Here is a 26,136-nt window from a genome sequence, read left to right on the forward strand (position 1 = left end):
TTGGATGAAGACATTAGGCCTGGGACATAGGGAAGGCAACACAAACAGCCTAAGGAAATTGCCTTGCATTCCCTGGATGTGGTTCGGGCAATTAGGGTGTACCTGGCAGCTACGGAGTCTTTTCGTAAAGACTCACTATTTGTACTCACAGATGGACCTCAAAGGGTTGGCTGCTTCTGCTGCGACCATTTCCAGATGGGTCAGAAAGATCGTAATTCAGGCTTATTCAATTAGGGGTCTGGTTCCTTCTTTCCCTGTTAAGGTGCACTCTACTCAGGTGCTTAGTGCCTCCTGGGCCTTCAGTCATCAGGTGTCAGTGCTGCAGGTTTGCAAGGCGGCCACTAGCTAGCGGGGTGATGCCTCTAGCTGCAGGCATCACCCCGGTACATGCACTTCCCCTAAATATCGGCAGTATTGACAAATCCAAACGCTGATACAGATATATCGGGGAAAGTGCATATCGGCACCCGATAATCGGTCGATCTCTAAAATATATATATATATGGCTCTATTTTTTTTGTGAAAAAAATATATATACATTTCATTTTGGGTGCAGTGTTGCATGACCGTGGATTGCTAGTTAAGCCTGGTACACACCACTATCCGATGTTAGAGCAGCGCTCTCACCTGCTGTTCTTTTGTGTTCTGACTAGGGGATGGCCCCCCACCAGAACACTCTGGTCAGCGCTCTGTCATTGGCTGAGAGTGCTGATCAGGAGTCGGTTGGCTGCTGGTTTTCCAGCATGCTTGACCGGCTTCTGGCGGACCGGCTGCCATACACACGGCCTGAATTTCAGATCATTTTGATTGAGCCGGTTGAAGTCGCTCAACATTCTGCCCATGTGTACTAGGCTTTAAAGTAGCGCAGTGCCAGATAGCAAAGAAAATGCCCTGGTCATGAAGGGGGTGAAGATCTCTTAAATCTACTTACCATTATTAGATACTGTTTGTATTGTTTATTGCATTCTGTATCATCATGAAATAGGTAAACAATTTACCCTCTGAAATGCTATTTATCATAAACAAGGACATAAACATTTACTTCACCCCATGAATCTTTAGGACCCCTTTTGTGTCTAATTATACAACCTGCTTTTTACAACCCTTGTAGATTTGTTAATAACACCCTTAGACTTGACAGACTCTTTGCCTGCGGATTCTATTTCAATTGTACCAATCCTAGAGATCTCACTTTAATGTGTAAATGGACTTGTCACCTGTCTATCCATGTACATTCAGGGGCATACACTATATAACCAAAAGTATTGGGACGCCTGCATTGAAACGCGCATGAACTTTAATGCCAGGCCAGTCTTGGGCCATAGGGTTCAATATTGGGTTGGCCCACCCATTGCAGCTTCAATTCTTCTGGGAGGGCTGTCCATAAAGTTTAGGAGTGTGTCCATGGGAATTTTTCACCATTCCTCTAGAAGTGCATTTGTGAGGTCAGGCACTGATGTTGGAGAGAACGCCTAGCTCGCAGTCTGCGCTCTAATTCATTCCAAAGCTGTTCTTTCGGGTTGAGGTCAGGACTCTATGCAGGCCAGTCATGTTTCTCAACCCAAAACCTGCTCATCTATGTCTTTATGGACCTTGCATTGTGCACTGGTCCAAATCATTTGGTGGAGGGGGGATTATGGTGTGGGGGTTGTTTTTCAGGGGTTGGGCTTGGCCCATTAGTTCCAGTGAAGGGAACCCTTAAGGTGTCAGCATATCAAGACATTTTGGACAATTTCATGCTCTCCACTTTGTGGGAACAGTTTAGGGATGGCCCCTTCCTGTTCCAACAGGACTGCACACCAGTGCACAAAGCAAGGACTATAAAGACCTGGAGGAGCGAGTTTGGGGTGGAGGAACTAGACTGGCCTAGGCAGAGTCGTGACTTCCAACTCGATAGCACACCTTTGGGATGAATTTGAGTGGAGACTGAGAGCCAGGCCTTCCCAACTTTGTGGAATTCGTTTTGGGTTGGCCTTTGCTGTTCCAAAATGACTGCACCAGTGCCCAAAGCAAGGTTCATAAAGACGAGTTTGGGGGTGGAGGAACTTGACTGGCCTGTGCAGCGTCCTTACCTCAACACAATAGAACACATTTGGGATGAATTAGAGAGGAGACTGCAAGCCAGGCCTTCTCTCCAACATCAGTGCCTGGCCTTACAAATACATTTCTGGAAGAATACTTTAAACAATCTTATAGACACACTCCTAAAACTTTGACGGCCTTCCCAGAAGAGTTGAAGCTGTTATAGATGCAAAGAGTGGGCCAGCTCAACACTGATCCCTACGGACTTAGACTGGGTTGCCATTAACCGCTTGCTGACACCCCGTCGCACATATACTGCAGCACGCTGGCTCGGCTGCACAAATTAGCGTATGGGTATGTTGGTTTGCAGTAGCAATGCTCCCGTCCCCACTACCCAGCGGGGATGCCAATTGACGGGACCAGCACCCACGATCGCTCCGCTGAGAGAGAACAACGGTCAGCTGTTGTAAACACAGCAGATCGTTCTCTCTGAAATGATCACAGAGCACCTGTGATCCTCCTATATAGTATCACAGGTCTCTGTGGTCATTTCACAAGCCCATCCCCCATACAGTTAGAAAACACTCCCCTAGGCTCACACTTAACCCTTTGATCTCCACTGTGTTAAACCCTTCCCTGCGAGTGTCATTATTACAGTAACTGCGTATTTTTAGCACTGATTACTGTAGTAATGTCACTGATCCCCCCCCAAAAAAGTCGGTTAGGGGTCCAATCTTTCCGCCACAATGTCGCAGTCCTGCTAAAAATCGCTGATTGCTGCCATTACTAGTAATAAAATAAATAAAAATGACAAATCTTTTCCATAGTTTGTAGACACGATGACTTTTGCGCAAACCAATCAAAATCTGCTTATTGTGATTTTTTTTTTTACCAAAAAAATGTAGCAGAATACAAAATGGCCTAAAAGGTAACAGTGCCGAAATGCAAAAAATGGCCTGCTCATTAAGGGGGCAAGTCCTTCCGGTCCAGAAGTGGTTAAAGTTCATGTGTGTAAAGGCAGGCATCCCAATACTTTTGGTAATATGAATATATATATATATATATATATATATATATATATATATATATACACACACACCCTACAATATTGGTAAGAAATTAACGGGACTACATATTTATATTGATTGTCAAAGAAGCTAGTCAGCCTGTCTATAATAAAGGGTAGATTATTGGGCGTTGAGCAGTATGTGTTCGGGAGGTTATCGTTTTCGACCTCCACTCTGTTCTTGTTGTGTCTTTAATGGTGTTAGTGATTAAAGTTGCCTATTTTGCAACTTTAGTGATTCCTGGAGTGCTCGCTATGTTGATCAACAATTGGGCACTTTCAATTTTTTTTCGGTGGTCCCTTACCTTATTTTCAGGGCATTTCTGATTGTACTTCCTCCTTCTACCCCCCCCCCCCCCGTGGCCATGGCCGACATCACTTCTGCCTTTGCATTGCATCCTGGGAGCTGTTTGTCATCACTCCCAGGAGGCTGGAATCAGGAAGAACTCCCAGAACACTCCCTGGAATCAGGAAGAAGGACACAGCAGATTACACTGCGGCTTCAGATGCCCACGTCTAAGATGGCCACGCCCAGACAGCATTTTTAAAAGTAAGATTTTGACTAAAATCCAATACTATACACCTTGTAAGTATGAGAATAGCGGTTCTGTAAAGGGCGATGGATTAGTATTATAGGGGTATTTTTAGTTGAAAAAGGTATTTGAGGCCGGAATTCCGCTTTAAGGTTGTGTTTGTTTAGCCGGGGGTATGCCCCTAAGGCTTTCTTTGTACCTGAAACTTTTCAATAAAAAGAATTATAAAAAAAAAGTCCTGTAGCAAGCAACCAGACTTTCTCTGGTTCTCTCTTACAATGAAAAATGTAACTTGATTGACTGAAAAGAGAAAGTTTCCGTCCCTAAATATCTAATAATATAGTATATTCCTATTGAGTTTGTTACTAAAAGTTTTGTTTGTGCTTTCAAAACCAAAATAACCTCCTTATGAACATACAGCTGAGGATGACTTCTCTCTGGCGCTGGATGAGGCTTGTTTATCTGGAAAGAAAGACATAGTCATTAGCCACAAACCCTACAACCTGATCTTGAGTACAAAAAAATGACTCATGCCATTTCAGTGATTCATGACTCTCCATAGCCTCGAGTTCTTGGTAAAGTATTCGCTCTGCCTTGGGGAGTCCTTAGCTCTCCTTGCTCTGTGCATAGGCAAAATGGGAGCTAAACCAAGAGTACCAGCTTGGTAATACATATACAGCAGTGCAACACTTGAAGTGAGCCAAACAGGCATGTACCACCAGACTAGTGCAACCATTCAGCTTTGCAATTGTAGTATACTCTCCTTGTACAGGAGGTTACAAAATATATTACATATGGATGTTAGGATTATCCGAATATTAATAAATACAGGACTACTACTTCAAAATGAGAACAAGAGTGAAATCAAGATGTTTCACACATAATCTAAAATGAGGAAGACATTAAAAGGAATAGGAAATTGCATTGTAATTCATAGACATTGTGATGTACCATGGTTTGCTCTACTAAGCCCGAAAATTCTAGTTTAACCAATTTTTAATACACTTTCAGCTGGTTTCTACCTTTTTTCTTGAAGTGCGATCTCTGAAATCGTTCTGAGAATAGCTACCACTGGGCTCCTTTCACTAAAGGATATCGAATGCGATAATTAGGTCATATGACCCATTTTTTTCCAAATATCTCATGCAATGTTAAAAATATCAATTTACTATACCTTAATGCAGTATTTACCTCAAAAAACAAAAACCCTTGGTAAATACAACATAAAACAGCATTAAAGTCAAACTGGACGGACTTGTGTCTTTTTTCAACCAGATTAACTATGTATGAAACTTGTCTGGTAAGGAGGTGCCACACCTCAATAGGCAGGGCATTGAAGTGTTTAAAAAAAGGACTATTTGTTCCAGGACCTTGGACCATTCTTGCGGACTCTTTGCCGTTGCTCCTTCTACAAGGTCTCTCAGAATTGTGCAAGAAAAGAAACAACACCCACTGGATATGACATCATGAGATAAAAAAAATGAGATAAATACAGCACATTTGGAAGGAAATACTCATGCCTTATTTTAATGAGCATTTTTTGATGAATGGCAACATTTTTTTTTTTTTTTTAAGAAAAACACTATGTGCTATTTTACCATTCATCTTGACCACTTAAGGACCAAGCCTATTTCTGACCATAGGTGTGCGCAGCCTATTGCATTAGGGTGTGCACCCTAAAGCTCAAACACACGTGAGTGTGTGTCTACATATATTTATGACTTTGGCACATAGATCTCCATGCCGGCACAGTGAAAGAAGTATGTAAACACTTCTCTTATGGCAAAGTTGGTAAGCGGGAGATCTTTCCCATCTTCCTATTGGCACACAGAGCAATAATGCTAATGCGCATGGGGTGATTAGGGTGTGCCTGGGCACACCCTGTGCGCACGCCTATGTTTCTGACACATGTTGAATACAAGTTGAAATCAGTATTTTTAGCTAGAAAATAACTTGCATCCCCCAAACATTATGTATATATATATATTTTAGCAAAGACTCTGAAAAATAAAATGGCGGTCCTTGCATCATTCTTTGTCATGTGGTATTTGCGCATTTAAAAAAAAGAAAAAACGAAACAGTAAAGTTATCCCAATTTTTATGTACAATGCGAAAGATGTCACACCGAGTAAATAGATTCTAACCTGTTACGGTTTAAAATTCACTCGTGGAATGGCAACAAACTACGGTACCTAAAAAACTCCATAGACACTTTAAAACTTTTTAATGGTTATTAATTTAGAGTTAGAGTAGGTCTTGTTTTAGAATCCTTGCTTCCGCTCTGGCGACCTCGGCGATACCTCACGTGTGATTTGAATACCATTTTCATTTGCAGGCGCAACTTATGTATGCGTTTATATTCGTGCATGAGCTCACGGCGATGGGGGGCGCTTTACACTTTTTTTTTCCTATTTTATTGACTTTTTTATTTTTAGCACTGTTTTTAAAAAAATAAATAAAAATTAGATCACTTTTATTGCTGTCATAAGGAATGTAAACATCCCTTGTGACCGTAATAGGCAGTGACAGGTACTCTTTATGGAGAGATCGGGGGTCTTAAAGACTCCAGACCTCTCCACTGCACTTCAAAGTCTTCAAAATGCAGAAATCGGCATTTTTGAATACTGACAGTGTTTTCGATTTGGCACCGTTAGCCGCAGAATAAACCAGAAGTGACGTCATGACCCCGCTTCCGGGTTACTACATTGGAGACCCGACCAAAGCCGAATTCAGCTTTGTTCTGTACTCCAACCAGCCAGCAGACATGCAGAGCCGTAGAAGATGGCGGAAGGGGGGGGGAGGCGACAGTTCAGAAGCCTGGATGTGTAAGTTAAACATATGCCAGCAAAACTTTAACTAGTTAGAGCTCATTTACACTTTCTTCAAAACATGGCTTCAGACACGCTTTTTTAAAGCACTCAGAATGCCAATCAAAGCACTTGTCGCTAAATAAAATGGTTAGCTTACAGTCTGTTCACATGTTGTGTTTGCTTTGCTTCAAAAAATATACCCCATGCCGCTTTAGTGGTGCCTCAAAGTGTCTTCAAAGCCTCCATAGAAGTCTGACAGCTTTCTGGAAGCACCTGCAACTTTTGAGCAACAACCAAAACCCCCTGTTCATTGAATGAGCCGGAAAAGTAAAGTGTTAAGTTCTGCATGCAGTTGCTAACGGTAACCTAGAGGGACCCAGAAAGGTGAAGAATTCAGCAGTCCTCAAGGGGGCAGTGCTACATATTCATACCCCTTGAAATTTTCCACATTTTGTCATGTTACAACCAAAAAACTTAAGTGTATTTTGTTTGGAATTTTATGTTTTAGACCAACACAAAGTGGCATATAATTGTGAAGTGGAAGGAAAATTATATTCGGTTTTCAAAATTTTTTACAAAAAATGTGAAAAGTGTGGCATGCATTTGTTTTCACCACCTTTCGCTGAAATTACAGCTGCAAGTCTTTTTGGAATGTCTCTACCAGCTTTGCACATCTAGAGAGTGACCTTTTTGCCCATTCTTCTTTGCAAAATAGCTCAAGCTCTGACAGAGCGTCTGTCAACAGAAATGTTCAAGTCTTGCCACAGATTCTCAATTAGATTTAGGTCTGGAATTTGACTGGGCCATTCTAACACATGATTATGCTTTGATCTAAACCATTAAATTATAGCTCTGGCTGTATGTTTAGGGTCGTTGGCCTGCTAGAAGGTGAACCTCTGCCACAGTCAAGTTCTTTGATGAATCTAACAGGTTTTCTTCTAAGATTGCCCTGTATTTGGCTTCATCAATCTTCCCCTCAGCTCTGACCAGCTTCCCTGTCCTTACTGGAGAAAAGCATCCCCACAACATGATGCTGCCACCATGTTTCACGGTGGGGATGGTGTGTTCAGGGTGATGTACAGTGTTAGTTTTCCGCCACACATAGCGTTTTGCTTTTAGGCCAAAAAGTTCAATTTTCGTCTCATCTGGCCAGAACACCTTCTTCCACATGTTTGCTGTGTCACCCACATGGTTTCTCACAAACTGCAAACCAAACTTCTTATGGCTTTCTTTCACCTTGGCTTTCTTCTTGCCAATCTTCCATAAAGGCTAGATTTATGGAGTGCACAAGCATGACTAATACATTAGTTGTCCTGTGGACAAATTCTCCCACCTGAGCTGTGGATCTCTGCATCTCCTCCAGAGTTACTATGTGCCTCTTGGCTGCTTCCCTGATTAAGGCAGGCCATAGACGATCCGAATTACGTACGATTTATCGTTCGATAAACGAAAGCGGCACTCGTGCACATCGAGTGTACCATCAATGTGAGCCGAAAATCGTACGACAAAACACTATTTTTTGTGCCTTTTAACCACATCTCTACCGGACACACTCCCTACTGTTCTGTGTTTTGTTAGGCGAAATCATACAACTCCCCCACTAATGATACGAAATTCGGCCGATTTTCGCAAAAAAACCCAACATGTTGGATATGTGAATTTTTGCTGTCGTACGAAAATCGAACGTTTTACATACCACACTAACTATACGAAAATCGCTCGATAACACTGCCATTTACGATTTTCGAACTAAATTTGAATCGTCTATGGCCTGCCTAATGCTTTCCTTGCCCGGCCTGTCAGTTTAGGTGGACGGCCATGTCATGGTAGGTTTGCAGTTGTGCCATACTCTTTTTCCATTTTCCAGTGATCGATAAACAGTGCTCCATGAGATATTCAAAGCTTGTGATATTTTTTCTTATAACCTATCCCTTCTTTAAACTTCTCCAAAACGTTATCCCTGACCTGTCTGGTGTGTTTCTTGGCCTTCATGATGCTGTTTGTTCACTAGGAGGGTTTCACAGAACAGCTTCACTGAACAGCTGCATTTATACTGGGATTAAATTACACACAGGTGGACTCTATTTACTAATTAGGTGGCTTCTAAAGGAAATTGGTTCCAATAGATTTTAGTTAGGCAGGCCATAGACGATTCGAATTTCGTTCGAAAATCGTAAATGGCAGTGTTATCGAACGATTTTCGTATCGTTAGTGTGGTATGTAAAACGTTCGATTTTCGTACGACAGCTAAAATTCACATATCCAACATGTTGGGTTTTTTTGCGAAAATCGGCCGAATTTCGTATCATTAGTGGGGGAGTTGTATGATTTCGCCTAACAAAACACAGAACAGTAGGGAGTGTGTCCGGTAGAGATGTGGTTAAAAGGCACAAAAAATAGTGTTTCCTGACAGACTCCATGGCAGCATACGTTTGGGTAGTCCCGCCTCCACTCCTACCCTATAGGACCCCACTCCCATAAATCCTTGCTCCCTTTCAGCATCCGTGTTCTTTTTTTGTCCTCCTCCATGCACCTGTTTGGTGCTGAATTCCTACAAAGTATGGTCGTTTTATATGACGCAGGGTCGTTTGGAGTCGGCAGGACCTGTTTTCCCAATAAGCCCTTGCTGCTGCGGGGTATGGGATGGGCAAGTTGAAGAGGAGCCTAGAAAGTGCCTGACAAAGCGGGCTAGTAATGGCATGGCCGATGACCCCGCTGTGGTGGGTGGCCTCATTGTATTGCCCCAACGCTGGATTGGATGTCCTCTGGCTCTAAGGTATCCCTGGTGTCTAGTGTGACTGGAGGGGTAAGTGTTTTTTCTTTATTTTATCCCTTCTGTGTACCTGGTGGTCTAGCGACTGCCTGGTGGTCTAGTGTGCGGCTCCTCGTTCCGTTCATAGTTTTCCTGGTGGCCGGGAGGCTCTGTGAACACCGTGGAACGCTATGCGTTCCATCCCCGGCGTCCTCGGTCGCTCTGCGCATGCGCGCCGACTGACCGAGAACGAGGCTTGGTTCGCGCATGCGCAGTAGCGGCGAGTGCCGATACTCGCGCATGCGCAGTTCGCCGCGACCGTGACGTCACGGCCGGCGCCGGATTTAAACAGCTGTCAGTTCCACAGTCGGTGGAACTGACTATATATCACGGCGCCCAGCCCTGTAGCCTGTTCCCAAGAGCTGACGCTCTAGATTTCAGGTATGTGGGTTTCCTTTATGGGGGTCCTCATTTTAGGCTATCTTGGGATACTTATATGCCTTATTTATTCCAGTGGTTCCTTTTTCCTTATGGACCCGTCACCGCTCCCCTGTGACCAGCCCTCTCTTAGGTGAGTGCAGGGCTCAATGAAGGGGGGGAGCAGGATGTACAGATGGGCATTACTGTATTGCCTTATGTGTTTTCCTTTTGCAGCTCCTCTTCTAGGACGGAACAACCGCAGGACACGCGGCAGGATCGCCATGCTAATCCGCAGCATCACCGCTCCTCCTCCAAACATGGCTCATCCAAGTCCAGATACCGTAGTAAAGACCGGTCACCTCCCAGGTCTTCACGCCAATCCAGCGAGACTAAGTGCTGGGGCTGTGGTATCCGTTTACTGGACGGTGGATCACTATGCGATTCCTGTTATTCCCGTGCATCGAATGAAAGGGGAAGATCTGACCAACAACTTGAGTCTATGGTCAAACGCATAGTCAAGGATTCGCTGGCTGATTTTAATAAACGTCAATCTCCAGCGCCAGAGCCATCGGTATCTCCAGTTAGAGAGACCACTAGCGGAAGAGCCCTCGAATCCTCTGAACCTAGCCATCCCTCGGTATTCGAGTCTGATAGCGATTCGGATCAGGATGAACCAAGTTTAGGATTCTCTTTCAATTTGGTTCCACCTTTAGTAAAGGCCGTCAGAGAAACTTTAAACTGGGAAGATCCAGTAGTTTCGGCCCCGAAGCAGAGAAAGCTCTTTAAACAGCTGAGCAAGGAACGGCTGAATTTCCCGTTTATTCCTGAATTAGGAGAAATCATAACGGAAGAATGGAGCAAGGTGGAGAAAAAGAATTCTATGATCTCAAAATTGGCCAAGCTCTATCCATTCAAGGAAGAGGAAGTCAGACATTTGGAAACTCCTCCTCTGGTAGATGCGGCTGTCATGAGGCTAGTGAAGCACGTAACTTTGCCTCTTGAGGATACTGTCTCCTTCAAGGATCCTCTTGACAGGAAAATCGACACGGATTTGAAGCGTGTCTATCTTTCAGTAGGTGCTGCCTGTAAACCGGCTTTGGCCCTGGCTGCTTTGTCCAAAGCCATGGAAGTGTGGGTGGACAATGTGGATGATTCCCTCAGAAGCTTCTCCGAAGATGCAGCTAAGGACTCTCCTATCGAAGAGTTGAAACTGGCCTCAGCCTTTCTGGGGGAGGCGTCTATTGATGTTATTCGCCTGTTGGCCCGGGGAATGCTATCGTCCGTGACGGCGAAGCGTGCACTTTGGTTACGCCCTTGGTTGGCTGATCCTGCTTCTAAGCAGGTGTGGTGCCGTATTCCCTTTGAGGGTTCGTCCCTCTTTGGGAATAAGTTAGATAGCGCCATTTCCAAGGCTACTGGCGGTAAGTCAGGCTTTCTCCCCCAGGATAGGCGTCTTCTGGGTCAGAAGAGGCCACCTCTTAGAAGACAAAATTCTGATCGTGCCAGGGAGGCACGTAGTTATAGGCCAGGAAGGGAGTTTGGAAGAAAGTGGAAATCCAGGCAGTCTTCCTTTCGGAAAGGCCCCAAGTCCAATCCGTCTGGGGATAGAGACACGACGAAGTCCTTTTGAGATTGGGCCCGCTCAGGTCGGTCAGGTGGGAGGTCGTCTCTTTCACTTTCGGCAGGTCTGGGCGGCCTCAATCCGGGATACTTGGGTCGTCAACACGGTCTCTGCAGGTCATTCTTGGACCTTCACCAGTATTCCCGGAGACAGATTTTTTCCTACCTCCCTTCCTCGGTCAGGCGACAAAAGAGAGATTCTCTTGTCTTACGTAGACTCGCTAGTCACTCAAGGAGCAGTGGTTCCAGTGCCAGAATCCGAAAGAAGATTCGGAGTGTACTCTCCTCTGTTCATGGTGCGCAAGAAGAGCGGCGCCTGGAGACCAGTGATAGATCTGACGCACTTGAATCGCTTCATCAAAGGAGAAAAATTCAAGATGGAGACTCTATTCTCCATTCAGCAAGCCGTTCAACCAGGAGATTGGATGGTCTCAGTAGACCTGAAGGATGCTTACTTCCACGTACCAGTGGCAACAGAGTTTCAACGATATCTGAGATTCTCGGTCGGCCAGCGTCATCTACAATTTGTATGTCTCCCCTTCGGGCTTTCCACGTCGCCTCGTACCTTTTCGAAGGTCTTATTAGCGGTGGTAGCCTTGATAAGACTGAGAGAGGTCCGTCTTTATCATTACCTGGACGACCTCCTTCTTCTGGCCCAAGACAAGTCTGTTATCCTGGAACATCTGGCTCTGGTCATCTCGTCTCTAGAGAGGTTCGGCTGGATCCTGAACAGGGAAAAGAGCCATCTGATTCCCACTCAGTCCCTGGTCTTTTTGGGTGCGCTGTTCAACACCAAGAACAGTACCATCTCTCTGCCAGAAGAAAAGATTCCGGTAATCAGGGACAGAGTGTCTCTAGCTTTGTCAGCATCACGTCTCACAGCAAAACAATGCCTAAGGGTAATTGGCACCATGGTGTCGGCAGCCCCTATGGTGAAGTGGGCTCTCTGGAGGATGAGGCCTTTTCAGAGGGGTTTCCTTCAGCAATGGAACGGAGTCAGCAATTCCCAACGAATTGTGATAACCGCAACAATGAAGAGCTGGCTTCCGTGGTGGCTACAGCTGAGGAATTTGAGCAATTGTCACTCCATAGCCCCCATATCTTGGGTGATAGTGACATCAGACACCAGCAACACCGGATGGGGCGGTCATTGCAGAACAGAGATGGCACAAGGGAAATGGGACTTTCGGTCTCGCCAGACGGTGTCCAACATCTTGGAACTACGAGCGGCCTTTCAAGTGTTACTAGCCTTCAGCCACCTCATTCGGGGCACCTCAGTCATGCTGAGGTTAGACAACACGACTGCAGTAGCCTATGTGAGGAAACAAGGCGGAACTCGCAGCGCATCCCTGCTTCGGAAAGTAGAGCCAATAATGACCTGGGCTCAGGAAAACCTGGTCAATCTGTCGGCAGTTTACATACCAGGGGCTCAGAACACACAAGCAGATTTCCTCTCGAGAACACAACTCAACAACAACGAGTGGTCTCTCCACGAGGATGTGTTCAGCTGGATCCTGTCCTTGGAGTTCATCCCAGAGGTGGATCTATTTGCCTCCTTCAACAACAGGAAGTTGCAGAAGTTTTACTCGAGGGACAGAGACCCCAGAGCATTCGGGGTGGAAGCCCTGACAGATTGCTGGAGGTTTCACAAGGCTTATGCCTTTCCCCCAGTACCAGTCATCTTTCAATTCCTGCGGAGAGTCCAGATGGAGTCAGTCAAAGTGGTTGCAGTAATCCCGTTCTGGCCCAACAGACCGTGGTTTCCCCTACTGTTTCAACTGAGCTACCGCGACCCAGTCCCTCTTCCTCTCAGGACGGATCTGCTGTCCCAGGGCTCCATCCTTCACCCATGCCCAGCCCGTCTGCACCTTCGGGTCTGGTTTTTGAAAGGGGAAGGCTGGAAGCGTTAGGATGTCCCGAAGTAGCCATACCAACTCTTTTGAGTGCCAGAAGACAAAGCACGAATAAAACCTATGAAAGGATTTGGGCTAGGTTTACTTCCTTCCTAGAGTCCAAAGGAAAGTCCTGGTCATCTCCTTCTGTGCAAGATATTCTTTCTTTTCTTCAATCAGGATTGGAGTTACCTCTTTCAGTAAGCGCCCTACGAGTACAAGTCTCAGCCATATCTGCTTTCACAGGCATTTCCTGGGCTGCACATCCTTTGATCAGGCAATTCTTCAAAGGGGCAGTAAGGCTAAGGCCACAGAAGAAGCTGAGATTCCCCAAGTGGGACATGCCTCTGGTCCTTGATTTCTTATCATCGGTTGGCTCAAGTCTTGAAAATCCTATATCAGTGAAACATCTCACCCTCAAAACGGTCTTTCTGGTGGCCATCACATCTGCTAAAAGGGTGTCAGAGATCCAAAGTCTGGGAAGTAAGGAACCTTTTCTGACTTTTTTCCCGGATAGAGTTGTCCTCATTCCAATGCTGGGAGCAAGGCCTAAAGTCACTTCGGTTTTTCATGAGAACCAAGAAATTGTTCTCCCTACTTTCAATTCATCGGCCGACTCTCCGGAAGTCCATCCTCTGGATGTGGGCAACACGCTCAGACAGTACTTGGAAGCTACAGCCTCTTTCCGGAAAACAGATTATCTATTTGTCCTATTGTCTGGGAAGAATAAGGGTATGCGTGCTTCCTCAAGATCAGTTGCCTCCTGGATAGTAGAGGCGATTCAGTGGGCTTATAGAGAGAAGGGCTTGGTTCCTCCTAAAGCGGTGACTGCACATTCTACGTGTGGTGTCGCTACTTCATGGGCAGCTTCAAGACATGTCGCTCCGGATGTGGTCTGCAGAGCAGCGTCTTGGTCGTCCATTCATACATTTATGTCACATTATTGTGTTGAGCCGGCGGCTCTTTCTTCTGTTGGTTTTGGTGCTCAAGTGTTATCTGCTGCAGGCGTTAATTAAAATTTATCAGCATCTGCCCACCCAATTGTGTTTTGGCGAGTTATTTCCCAAACGTATGCTGCCATGGAGTCTGTCAGGAAAACGGAAAATTTATATCAAATACTTACCGTAATTTTCCTTTCCTGATGGACTCCATGGCAGCAGGAGTCCCCTCCCAGTTCCTGAGTAGGCTAGTTACAGAACACGGATGCTGAAAGGGAGCAAGGATTTATGGGAGTGGGGTCCTATAGGGTAGGAGTGGAGGCGGGACTACCCAAACGTATGCTGCCATGGAGTCCATCAGGAAAGGAAAATTACGGTAAGTATTTGATATAAATTTTCCGTTTTTGTCGTACGATTTTCGGCTCACATTGATGGTACACTCGATGATGTGCACGAGTGCCGCTTTCGTTTATCGAACGATAAATCGTACGTAATTCGAATCGTCTATGGCCTGCCTTAGGGGTATCTGAGTAAAGGGGGCTGAATACAATAGCACACCACACTTTTCAGATATTTGTCAAAAAAAAAAAGTTGTAAAAACTTTTTATCATTTTCCTTCCACTTCACAATTATGTGCCACTTTGTGCTGGTCTGTCACATAAAATCCCAATAAAATACATTTAGGTTTTTGGTTGTAACAGGACAAAATGTGGAAAGTTTCAAGGGGTATGAATACTTTTTCGAGGCACTGTATAAACGGTACTTTTTATGTTGATTGTGTTGGTGGGTTCACAAGCAATTGTCTATTTACAGAGGTATGTTTTTTGTTGTGTAATCCTTATATGTGGTCACACTAGACAATAGTTTATCTGCTATTGGTTTCCTAAAACTGTCTCAGCATTTGTCTTTGTTATAATAAAGGATAAGTTAATTTTTGGAACATATTACACGTTCCAACCACTTTTAGGGTGGAACATGTGACATGTTCCTGCATCTACAGAACTCCCCTAATGACAGCAGGCCGGGGATCTTCTCTCTGCACCTGCTGTCACTTTTTGAAAACCATGAAGCTCCACCCATACGGCCACATCATTCATTCATTCATAGTTTCCTGTAAATTAATGCCTACAAGTGCCGTCATCCATTGCGGCTGACAGCTTGTAGTTTTCAATGGGCTGCGAGGTAGCTGGTGAGTGTCCTCGTAGTCCATTGATCTCCCTGCAATCAGTTAACTGCCTGCCTGTATGAGGTATGAGCAGACAGCTATCCTGGGAGTCTGCAGGAACTGGATATTGCACCCGTGATCTGTTGATCACAGGTGCAATGATGATCTGCAGGCTCCCTAGAAAAAAATAAATGCACGTTTTTTTTACCTGCAAAAAAATGTTTTTTTTTTTTTATATGGTGAACTTATTATTTAACTAACAAAAAATGAGACCTGAAATCACTGAGAAAGTAACTAAACATCTTTCAGTGAGCCTTACCTTGGTGATTTTTAGGTATATTGGGGGCAGAAGTAGCTGGTGGTGCTGGTATTTCAGCCTCCTTTGCACCACCATTGGCTGAACTTTCATCTTGTTTTGATTCTGCTGCCTGGAAAACAAGTTAACAATGGTAAAAACTTCTCATCACCACCTTTCTGCTACACTTAGAGATGCAGATAGAGCAGAACCCATGCAGGACAATGCGTTCCCCACATGCCAATCCTGGGAACTGAAGTATCACAAAGTACTTTTGTGATACTTGTGTTTGGTCCTATTTTATGTGTTCCATGCTTTTTTTTTATGATGGTTTATTTTTGGTTGTACATATTTTCTTTGATCTAGCTGAGTTATTTGCAATATTCATCCTATTCATTCATATTAATGCAGATGTCGATGGTTATTTTGAATCCTGGGTACTGGCATGGGCGGGTGCATCTTTTCCTAGGTTTTTTGCTAGGCAAAATAGAACTTCATCCTATGAAAGTCCACGGACTAGTCTGCATGTCCTGACATCGTAGAATTTTTAAACCATTCAGACACGGAGCTGCGGTTCAGCTCCCCTCTCTCCTGATTGGCTAACTGACTTTGATTGACAGCGGAAGCAAATGGCTCCACAGCTCTGTCTCGGCTAATCAGGAGGGAGAGTCCTGAATGGCCAAGGGACTCGTGGACATCTCTGGACAGAGAGGGGGCTCAGGTAAATTTTAGGGGTGCTGGGGAGGCTGCTGCACACAGAAGGCTTTTTATCTTAATGCACAGGAAAGACGGGGAGATTAGAGACCTGAATCCATGGCTAAAGACCGGGTGTAAGAAGGAGAGATTCTGGTTTTTAGAGCACTAGGCTGACTTTTCATTGGGGTGCAACCTAAATGCTAAAGATGGTTTCCACCTAAATGGCAGGGGTCTGATGTGCTGGGGAGAGGTTTATGGGAAAGCTGGAGGAGTAGTTAAACCAGGATTGAGGGGGGAGGGTGATATTTATTATAATGGGTCAGACAGGGGTTGAGATTCAAAAAAGGGATCAAAGTCTTTACCATGAAACCTATAGACCTGTTAGTTTAACTTCAATAGTCAGGAAAATATTGGAGAGTTTAATAAAAGACCACATAGAAGAGTTCTTGCTGGAAAAAAAATGTTTTAAGCAACAGAGATCGTGGATTCAAGAAAGACAGAAGTTTTCAAACAAACCTGATTTCTTTTATGAAGAGGTAAGTAAAACCTCGAACAGGCTGTGGAAGTAGTATACTTGGATTTTTGCAAAAGTGTTTGACACAGTTCCCTACACACAGTTAATGCGTAAGGTAAAGTCTACAGGCTTGGAATAATTGGTTTGTAAATGGATTGAAAACTGGCTAAAAGACAGAACTCAGAAGGTAGTGGTTAATGATTCTACTCTGAATGGTATAAGGTTATCAGTGGTGTCCCCCAAGGTTCAGTGTTGGGACCCTTACTTTTTAATATATTTATAAATTATATAGGGTCTGGGGTTAAAAGTACCATTTCAGTCTTTGAGGAGGACACCAAGTTTTGCAGTGGAATCATTTCCTTACAGGATGTCTCCAACTTACAAGCCTCAATGTACTGTTTCATTGGGCAACTATGTGGAAAATAAGGTCTAATGTTGATAAATGTAAAGTTATGCACTTGGGGACTAAGAAAATACATGCATCATACTTACTAGGAGGAGTACAACTGGGGGAGTCCATAGTGGAGAAGGATCTGGGTGTTCTGGTAGATCATAAGCTTAATAATCACATGCAATGCCAAGCTGCAGGTCTAATGCGAGCAAAGTCCTTTCTTGTATTAAGAGAGGTATGGACTGCAGAGAGAGAGAGATATAATTTTGCCCCTGTACAAATCACTAGTAAGACCTCATCTGGAATATGAAGTTCAGTTTTGGGCACCAGTTCTCAAAAAGGATATCGGGGAACTGGAGAAAGTGCAGTCAAACTGATAAAAGGCAAGGAGGAGCTCAGCAATGAGGAAAGATTAGAGATTAAGGGGGGATATGACCAACATGTACAAATACATATGGGGTCCATATAGTGAGCTTGGTGTTGAGTTATTTACTTTAAGCTCAACACCGAGGACAAGAGGGCACTCTTTTCGTCTAGAGGAAAAGGGATTTTGTCTCCAAATACGGAGGGGTTTCTTCACAGTAAAAGGTGTGAAAATGTGGAATGGATTCCCTCCAGGGATGGTTCTGGCCCGCTCAGTAGATTGCTTTAAAAAAGACCTGAATTATTTTCTAGGTGTACATAATATAACTGGGTACTAACATTTATAGGTAAAGTTAACCCAGGGAATATCCGATTGCCTCTCGGGGCATCAGGATTTTTTTTTTTTTTTTTTCATTGGTTGAGCTGGATGGACTTGTGTCTTTTTTTGTCTGTACAACTCCTTTACATTTTTATAAGCAGAAAACTTTTCCTATTTTTGCTATTACTATGAAATGTGTAAAACTGAAACCATGATGGTTGCTTAAAGTTTTATGCCTCGTACACACGCAACGATTGTTGGCCGTGAATTTTCGGCCAACGTCCGATCGGCCGATTTTCGGCTTGTTAGTACGATGCTTCCGGCAACCGACTACGACTTTTCGGCCAAACAAAATCTGGTGTGCATGCTATAAAATTTTTGTTGGCCGTCAAGACAACGGCCGATTTTCCGTCAGTCAGTACAGATTTCGGCAGACAAAAATGTGATGAGCAAGACTGGGCATGCTCAGAGAAGAAAAAACACACGAAAAGTAAACCAGAACATGACATCACTTCTGAAGTTGGTTTTTGTTGGCCGAGAAAATTCGTGTGCAGTCTAGAGCACATTTCAACCAACACAACAACACTGGACAAAAGACGGCCGATCGGTCAGCCAACAATCGTTGCGTGTGTACGAGGCATTCGTTTCTACTAAGAGGTAACATATGCTTACCTGAGTTTGGGAGTGGTATCTCAACTCAACTGGCTCCAGGTAATTGCATGGGACAATCCCTTTCTAAACACATATGAGAAGCACAGAAAAGAGACAAGAATATAGTATTTTAACGATCAGAAGTAATTTATCGTTTTCCTCTGTACTGAAACACAAAAATGGTTCATGCTGAAATTACTCTTATGTCTGCCCTTTCCCTATACAAGGGTAACATCTATGCACTCTTTCTTTCTAATGTAAAAGCAAAACAAGATCCCACGGAGGAAATCTGTACAGAAATATGTGATTGCTGACCTTCTAAAAATTCTACTTGCCTGGCCGTCATGGTTATACGATGGCCTCAATACTTTTTGGGCCAAAGTCCTGAAACATGTGCATGTATATACTGTATATTCTCAGTAGATACAGTGAAGTCGAAAATTCTTATATGCATAGTTGTTTTAGCTCAGACTTTGAAAGCATGGGTGTAGGATGGACAACTGGGTAACTATTGTTTGTGGAAAGAGCGGGGCAGCTTCCATATATATCTGTTTAGAAGAAGAGGTGAAGGGGGGCCAGAGCCTAAGGCCCCTTTCACATGGGCCAGATCCGGTTTTTCTCAGCAGAGGACCTGTCCGCAGATCCCCTGCTGAGCTAAGCGTAACGTTCGGATGAAAGGTCCGTGTCCGCACAGCTTATGTGAAGTGGACACTGACACAGGCCGCTCTGCTCTAATGGGCAGTTGGATGTAAACAGACAAGTTGTCCATTTACACTCGACTGCCCTCCGATCTGATCCGGAAAGATGGAGGGGAAAAGATCCCCTTCTGTTTGTTTTTGCCGGATTGGATGTAGCCAGGTGTAAACGGACACAAGTCTGTATACATCCGACTGCCCATAGAGGAGAATGAAGAGTCTGATTGGTTCCATCTGAAAAACAGCAAGCAGACCTGATCAGATTGGGGCCTTAGGATCTTGCTGCTGAGGCAGCCTGGGTTTGGTTTTTACTAGTGTCTCAGTGGGCTAAGATATTGACATTTCAGCAGTCTTTTACTAAAATTGTTAAATCTGTGAAATCATTCCCCCATTCAGACTTTAGATACTGCAGGAAAGTCCCAACATGTTGCTGCAAGATCTAAAGTATGAGTGTGGGGAATTTCTACAACCTTGTAAAACATCACTGAATCACCAATGTTATGAGAGGTCAGTGGTGGCCTGGCTTTGTAAAGAAGATCCAAACCCGCAATCTGATGGGAACCCGTCATAATGACCACACACAGGCATGCAGATCCAGGAATTCAAGTGCCTCTATCTCACAAATCGGATCCCTACTTTGTTTGGGTGTACTGGCCTTTTAGGGATTTATTGAACTAAACAGAGATTTTGACCTTAGGAAGAATATAAATAGAATGCAAAACTTCTGTGCCAATACAATAAATTGAATTATAGTGTAGCTGTCATTAACAGTTGTTTGTGCTTCTAAATTGAAACTTTAATGTTGGAAAAAGATATGAAAGAAAATATCTGTTTTCTTTCATATTATTTTTTCAACATTTAGGTAAGTTTCTAGGCTATTGATACTGTTGTGTGATTTGGGCCGTCATTGCAATTAACACACACAAATGTTTTTTTTGTTTTTTTTTGTTTTTTTTAATTAAAAAAATTAATTCTTTAGGGGGGAATGCTGAAAATATCCTCAACTGCTTTAGACCAGGGATTGCCCAACCTTGATAGTAAGGGGTGGACGTACAGGGGTCGCCATGGCGACCGGGCCCCATGCTGCAGGGGGCCTGAGGGGGCCCCCTGTATGCCTTGATAGGAGTAGCGGCGGCAAGGGCAGCTGAGACGGAGCTCCTTGATCCTCAGCCGAATTGTCACACATAGGAAAGTAAAAGCACAGTGTGTGCTGTGCTCTCTGCCTCCCCCTACAGTGCAATACCCAGCAGGAAGTTAAGGTACAGTGCTCTGCTTTCTAAAAGGCTATCTGTATGTATGTGCATTTTTATATGTATGTGTGTGGGTGTGCAGGTGTGTGTGTATATCTTGAAAAGGATTATACTGCACCTGCGCTATGGAGTTTGAAAATAAGAGTTTTTGTGGTTTAAGCTGCCACCAACCTACCACTGAGGTAGTATGCAAATAAGGGGTATAGGTTTGTTGGTAAACGGCGCTACCACTATTTATCCAGCTAAATGGTCATAAAACCATAAAATCCTTATCTTTATGCTTATATATGTGTATGTAATATGTGTGTGTGTATATGTACTTATATATATTAGTATGACTGTGCGTACATGTGTGTGTATGTATGCACATTACTTTTAATCCTGACCCCATATATGTGTACAATCAGAAGTGATTTTTTTTACAGCTTGTTCATAGTACCAGCAAGAAAATGCTGTTCCTCTGAAAAGTGATCCATGCTCATATCGCTTTTCAGAGGCATTTGACAGGCAGTAAAAAGACAATATGTTGCCTCCTCACTGCCTGTTTTAACCCCCTAAATGCAACAACACTATGCTGCAACTGCGTACAATGCACACAGTTGTGGGGTGGTTGTAGTGCAGCTCCATTCACCTGGGGGTATACTTCCAACCGCAGCCACAGCATGTGTCCACCCCCAGCTGCTGCCTTTACAGCTACAGGGTAAACAGTTAGGGTGGTAAAAACACAGTTAAAGCATGTGGTTTAACTCAACCTCAACCTCACATGTGAACAAGCCCTTGGTTCACATCTGTGGAGCTGCGTGCTGCGTATAGGCAGCAAAATAATTTCAGTGGGCTTTCACCACAGAAACACAGGGGAAAAGAATTCCCTTATCTATTTTGTTCTTTAATTGTGCTGCACCACAAATGCACCATGTTTGCCAATGTGTAGGGGTACTATTAAGAATGAATGACACCCCTGCATGTTTGTCTGCATGTCAGGAACACGTGCAATTTTGCACATATTCCGTGACACAAAGTAATGTGAACCAAGTCTTGAACTGGGGGGCCTCCAGACTGAAAATACTTTCAAGGGCACCCTGACTTGAGGAGTGGAAGAGGACTCCAGTGGCAACCTGTGAAGCTCTGGTGAACTCCATGTCCAAAAGGGTAAAGGCAGTGCTGGAAAATAATGGTGGCCAAACAAAATATTGATAGTTTGGGCCCAATTTGGGTGTACTCACTTTTGTTGCCAGTGGTTTAGACGTTAATGGCTGTGTGTTGAGTTATTTTAAGGGGACGTCAAAATTACACTGTTATACAAGCTGTACACTCACTACTTTACATTGTAGAAAAGTGTAATTTCTTTAGTGTTGTCACATGAAAAGATAGAATAAAATATTTACAAAAATGTGAGGGGTGTATTTTTTTGTAAGATACTGTACATACAGCATTGTTGGGGTCTGTGAGTTTGTCTTTTTGTAAATCTTTTCCTAATTACAAACAAGAGTGTTTGCAATGGGTTTTTAAAGTCTGCCAAGGACCATGGTCATTAAATCATTTTGGTGTGTTCATAACATTAGACCTAGCCTGTTAATGATTTACCCGGCAAGTGAAAATTAGTGAAACATTTAATCGATATCTGATGTGAGATGGTCAGGGCCGGCCTTAGGTGTTCAGGCGCCCTGTGCGAGCTAATCCTGTGGCGAGACACCCTCACACAGAGCCCCCTTTACATCAAAGACCCCCACACAAAGCCCCCCTTAATTTAGAGCCCCCCTACATCAGAGAGCCCCCCATCACATCAGAGACCCCCTACACAAAGCACTTCTTACATCAGAGACCCCCCACACAGAGCCCCCCTCACATCAGAGACCCCCCACACAAAGCACTCCTTACAGAGATCCCCCACACAGAGCCCCCCTCACATCAGAGACCCCCCACACAAAGCCCCCCTAACATCAGAGACCCCCCACACAAAGCCCCCTAACATCAGAGAACCCCCACACAAAGTCCCCCCCACATCAGAGACCCCCCCACACAAAGCCCCCCTCACATCAGAGACCCCCCACACAAAGCACTCCTTACATCAGAGACCCCCCACACAAAGCCCCCCTAACATCAGAGACACCCCCACACAAAGCCCCCCTAACATCAGAGACCCCCTACACACACACAAAGCCCCCTTATATCAGAGCCCCCCCCCCCCACACACACACAGAGCCCCCCACATCAGAGAGCCCCCCTTACATCACAGACCCCCTACACACACACAAAGCCCCCCTTACATCACAGACCCCCTACACACACACAAAGCCCCCCTTACATCACAGACCCCCTACACACACACAAAGCCCACCTTACATCAGAGCTCCCCCCCACACACAGAGCCCCCCACATCAGAGAGCCCCCCTTACATCACAGACCCCCCATACATAGCCCCCTTACATCAGATCACCCCAAACGGAGCCCCCCACATCAGAGAGCCCCCCTTACATAACAGACCCCCCACACAAAGCACCTCTCACACAGAGAACCCCCACACAGAGCCCCCCTCACATTTTTTGAAGGAATTAGACCTCATTTACCTTACAGTCAGCAGCTTTTTTTTTTCTTCAAACTTCCCGCCCACACATTCCCGGGGAGTGTGGGCGGGGCGGGAGGAGGAGGAGAAGGGGCGGGGCGAGGAGCAGCAGACGATCTCTCCTCCCTGCAGGGATGCCAGAGGAGAGATCGTCAGCTCATCCTCGCCCCGCCCCTTCTCCCCCTGCTCCCGCCACCGCCCACACTGTCAGCGTGGATCGGAGGCTGAGCTGTGTGTGATACACAGCTCGCCTCACTGCAGCAGTAGGTGACAGAGGCACAGCGGGAGGTAAGCGGCGGCCGCGGCCTGTGTTAACCCTGTCCAGGCCGTGGTCGCCGCTTACCTCCCGCTGTGCGGGCTGAATCGCCTAATCTTCTGCGAGCTGTGATGGCCGCACGGCGCCCTTGTTGCCCATGGCGCCCTGTGCGGCCGCACGGCTCGCACACCCCAAAGGCCGGCCCTGGAGATGGTTAGGATAGAAAAGCCAAATCAACAATAAAGAAATCTGTACTTGTATAGATTCATTATACAACTGCTTCTGTTCATTTTTTGAGAAACAAATGTGAGCATTATGTCCAAGTTCAAAAATCTCTTTTAAGAATAACAACTGGTAAAATGGCCCTGATACATAACCAAATATACTGGCATGTGTATATACATTACATAAATACGTTTATTGTGTCTCCACTAGCAGAACATGTGCTTTTCCTATGCAGGGCAAGGCAACAGGTTCACTTTAACCACTTGCCGACTGCTCACAGTATATTTACTGCGGCAGTCAGCCCCTCACAGGCAGAGTGACATAGATCTACGTCGCTAGCCTGTGAGGGTCTAGGGAGCAAGCGCGCGCGCGCCCACGTGGTCACGGAGCCCCCCCGCGCGTGTGACTGGCGGACCCGATGTCCGCCGGTCACTCTGCGATCGTCGCTGCAGAGGGAGAAAGTCAGGCGGCTAGTGTAAACAAGCCGCCTGTCATTCTCCCCTGTGTAGAAACAGTGATCACACGGTTCTACTATGTAGGACCGTTGATCACTGTTTCTACAGCTCAAGCCACAGCCAATCACCGTTAGAATCACGCCCCTAGAGACACACACAGCCCCTCCCTCTCAAATAAAGTTAACCCCTTCACTACCAGTGTCATTTTGTAGTAACAGTGCATATGTATAGCACTGATCACTGCAGTAATGTCACTGGTAACCCCAAAAGTGTCAAAAATGTCAGTCAAGGGTCCGATCTGTCCGCCGCAATGTCGCAGTACCGCAAAAAAAATTGCAGATCGCCGCCATTACGCGTTAAAAAAAATTACAAAAATCTTTCCCTTTGTTAGTAAACGCAATAACTTTTGCGCAAACCAATCAAAATACGCTTTTTGCGATTTTTTTTTTTTTTTTTTTTACCAAACATATGTAGCATGAAACAAATTGACCGAAAATGTTAAAGAATTTTGATTTTTACATTTTTTTGGGGGGGAATTTCATATTAAAAAATGTAAAAAATATTGCTATTTTTGCAAAATTGACGCTCTTTTTTTGTTTATAGCGCATGATCAAAAAATCGCACAGGTGATCAAATACCACCAAAAGAAAGCTCTGTTTGTGGGAAAAAAAGGACGTCAAATTTGTTTAGGTACAGCGTCGCACGACCGCGCAATTGTCCGTTAAAGTCACGCAGTGCCGAATCGCAAAATAGGCCCTGGTCAGGAAGGGGGTAAAATCTTCCGGGGCTTAAGTGGTTAATAGTGGCTCCACCAGTAGCACATGCGCGCTTTTCCTTCACTTCCTCACTGATCTATTCAGCCATTCGAAGCAAAGAAAGATAGCTGGTTATGGAGGAAGCATGCACAGAGGGCTGTCAGATGCGGAAGGGAGAGAGTCCTCAGCCCTGTGTAAGTTCTAAGCTGGAACTTGTCGTCAAAAATGCATGGTTCACTCTTCATACCTTGTGCCAAACTGAGTGGAAATAGAGGAAATAAGTTGTGCAACCAGCTTATAATTGAACCTGTTTTGCATTAGTTGTTTAACTTGCTTGGCCTTCACGGGCAAAGCACATGTTCCATTTACATGATTTCAAATTGGAATGAAGGTATATTCTTTGATGTTATCCCAATGCTTTTAAATATTATCCAGAACTGGGCTCAGTAATCTGCATTGTTTGCGCATGGACACATGTAAGAAAACTCCCTAAGGTTTGATTACCTTTCCATTAAACAACACAGTAGCCCAGTTGTCGCCCCCCTTTTTGAGCACAAAGACGATATTTCCTGGCATGACTGCCATCTCTTCTATGGTCTCTGGGATAAATTCAAACAGAACACGATGAGGCTCTCCCTGCAGAGTCCTAAAAGACAGAAAACAAACTTAGCAGGACCATGGATATTTTTTTTTTTTTTTTACTGGGGAATAGGGTAATATTCAGACTTGGGCTCTTATGAGAATAATCAGGCAAATGTTGGTGTGGCAAAGTTGTGGTAACCTTGCGAGGGGCTTTAAACTTGCGTCTACTTACTGTGTACACTGTAACATAGTAGCTGTACATAGCTACCTTGTATTCACAAAATATGATTTAATTACTGTGCCAGAAGTGAGAGACTAGTATACAGGTACAAATCTCAGCACAATCATGTGAAAACTGAAACTTTTCCATTACATATGTGTAGCCAGGTGTTGGGCTACAGCAATATGGAGAAGGAGACATTGCCTTTATTTTCTTCTCTTCCTCTACTGAAATAACGGAAAATTGATATCAAATACTTACCGTAATTTTCCTTTCCTGATGGACTCCATGGCAGCATACGTTTGGGTAGGCCCCGCCTCCTCTCCTACCTCATAGGACCCCACTCCCATAAATCTTTGCTCCCTTTCAGCATCAGTGTTCTGTAACTAGCCTACTCAGGAATTGGGAGGGGACTCCTGCTGCCATGGAGTCCATCAGGAAAGGAAAATTACGGTAAGTATTTGATATCAATTTTCCGTTTTCCTGACAGACTCCATGGCAGCATACGTTTGGGAAATAACTCGCTATACACTCCCGGGTGGGAAGATGCTGAACAAAGAAAACTTTAATTGGCACTGTCAACTGACAAGACTTGAACGCCAAAATTAACGGAAGACAAAGCAGCAGGTTCAAAACAATAATGGGAAAGAAAAGTATTAACAGATGACCAAGATGCTGCCTTGCAGAT

The 26,136-nt window shown here is 44.6% G+C and overlaps 1 protein-coding gene across 1 annotated transcript in view; it reads right to left on the reverse strand.

Annotated features, from left to right (window-relative positions):
* The window catches only part of NCF2 (neutrophil cytosolic factor 2), a 73,063-nt gene that overhangs the window by 16,684 nt on the left and 30,243 nt on the right, over positions 1-26,136 (reverse strand). The window contains exons 8-11 of the mRNA XM_082265529.1: positions 25,151-25,292; positions 18,469-18,531; positions 15,538-15,646; positions 4,040-4,083 (exon numbers count right to left, since the gene is read on the reverse strand). Of these exons, the coding sequence (XP_082121655.1) occupies positions 4,040-4,083; positions 15,538-15,646; positions 18,469-18,531; positions 25,151-25,292 (358 nt within the window). The remainder of the gene's footprint in view (positions 1-4,039; positions 4,084-15,537; positions 15,647-18,468; positions 18,532-25,150; positions 25,293-26,136) is intronic.

The sequence above is a fragment of the Pelophylax lessonae genome (assembly GCF_965119305.1).
Source record: "Pelophylax lessonae genome assembly, chromosome: 8".
NCBI classification, from domain to species: domain Eukaryota; kingdom Metazoa; phylum Chordata; class Amphibia; order Anura; family Ranidae; genus Pelophylax; species Pelophylax lessonae.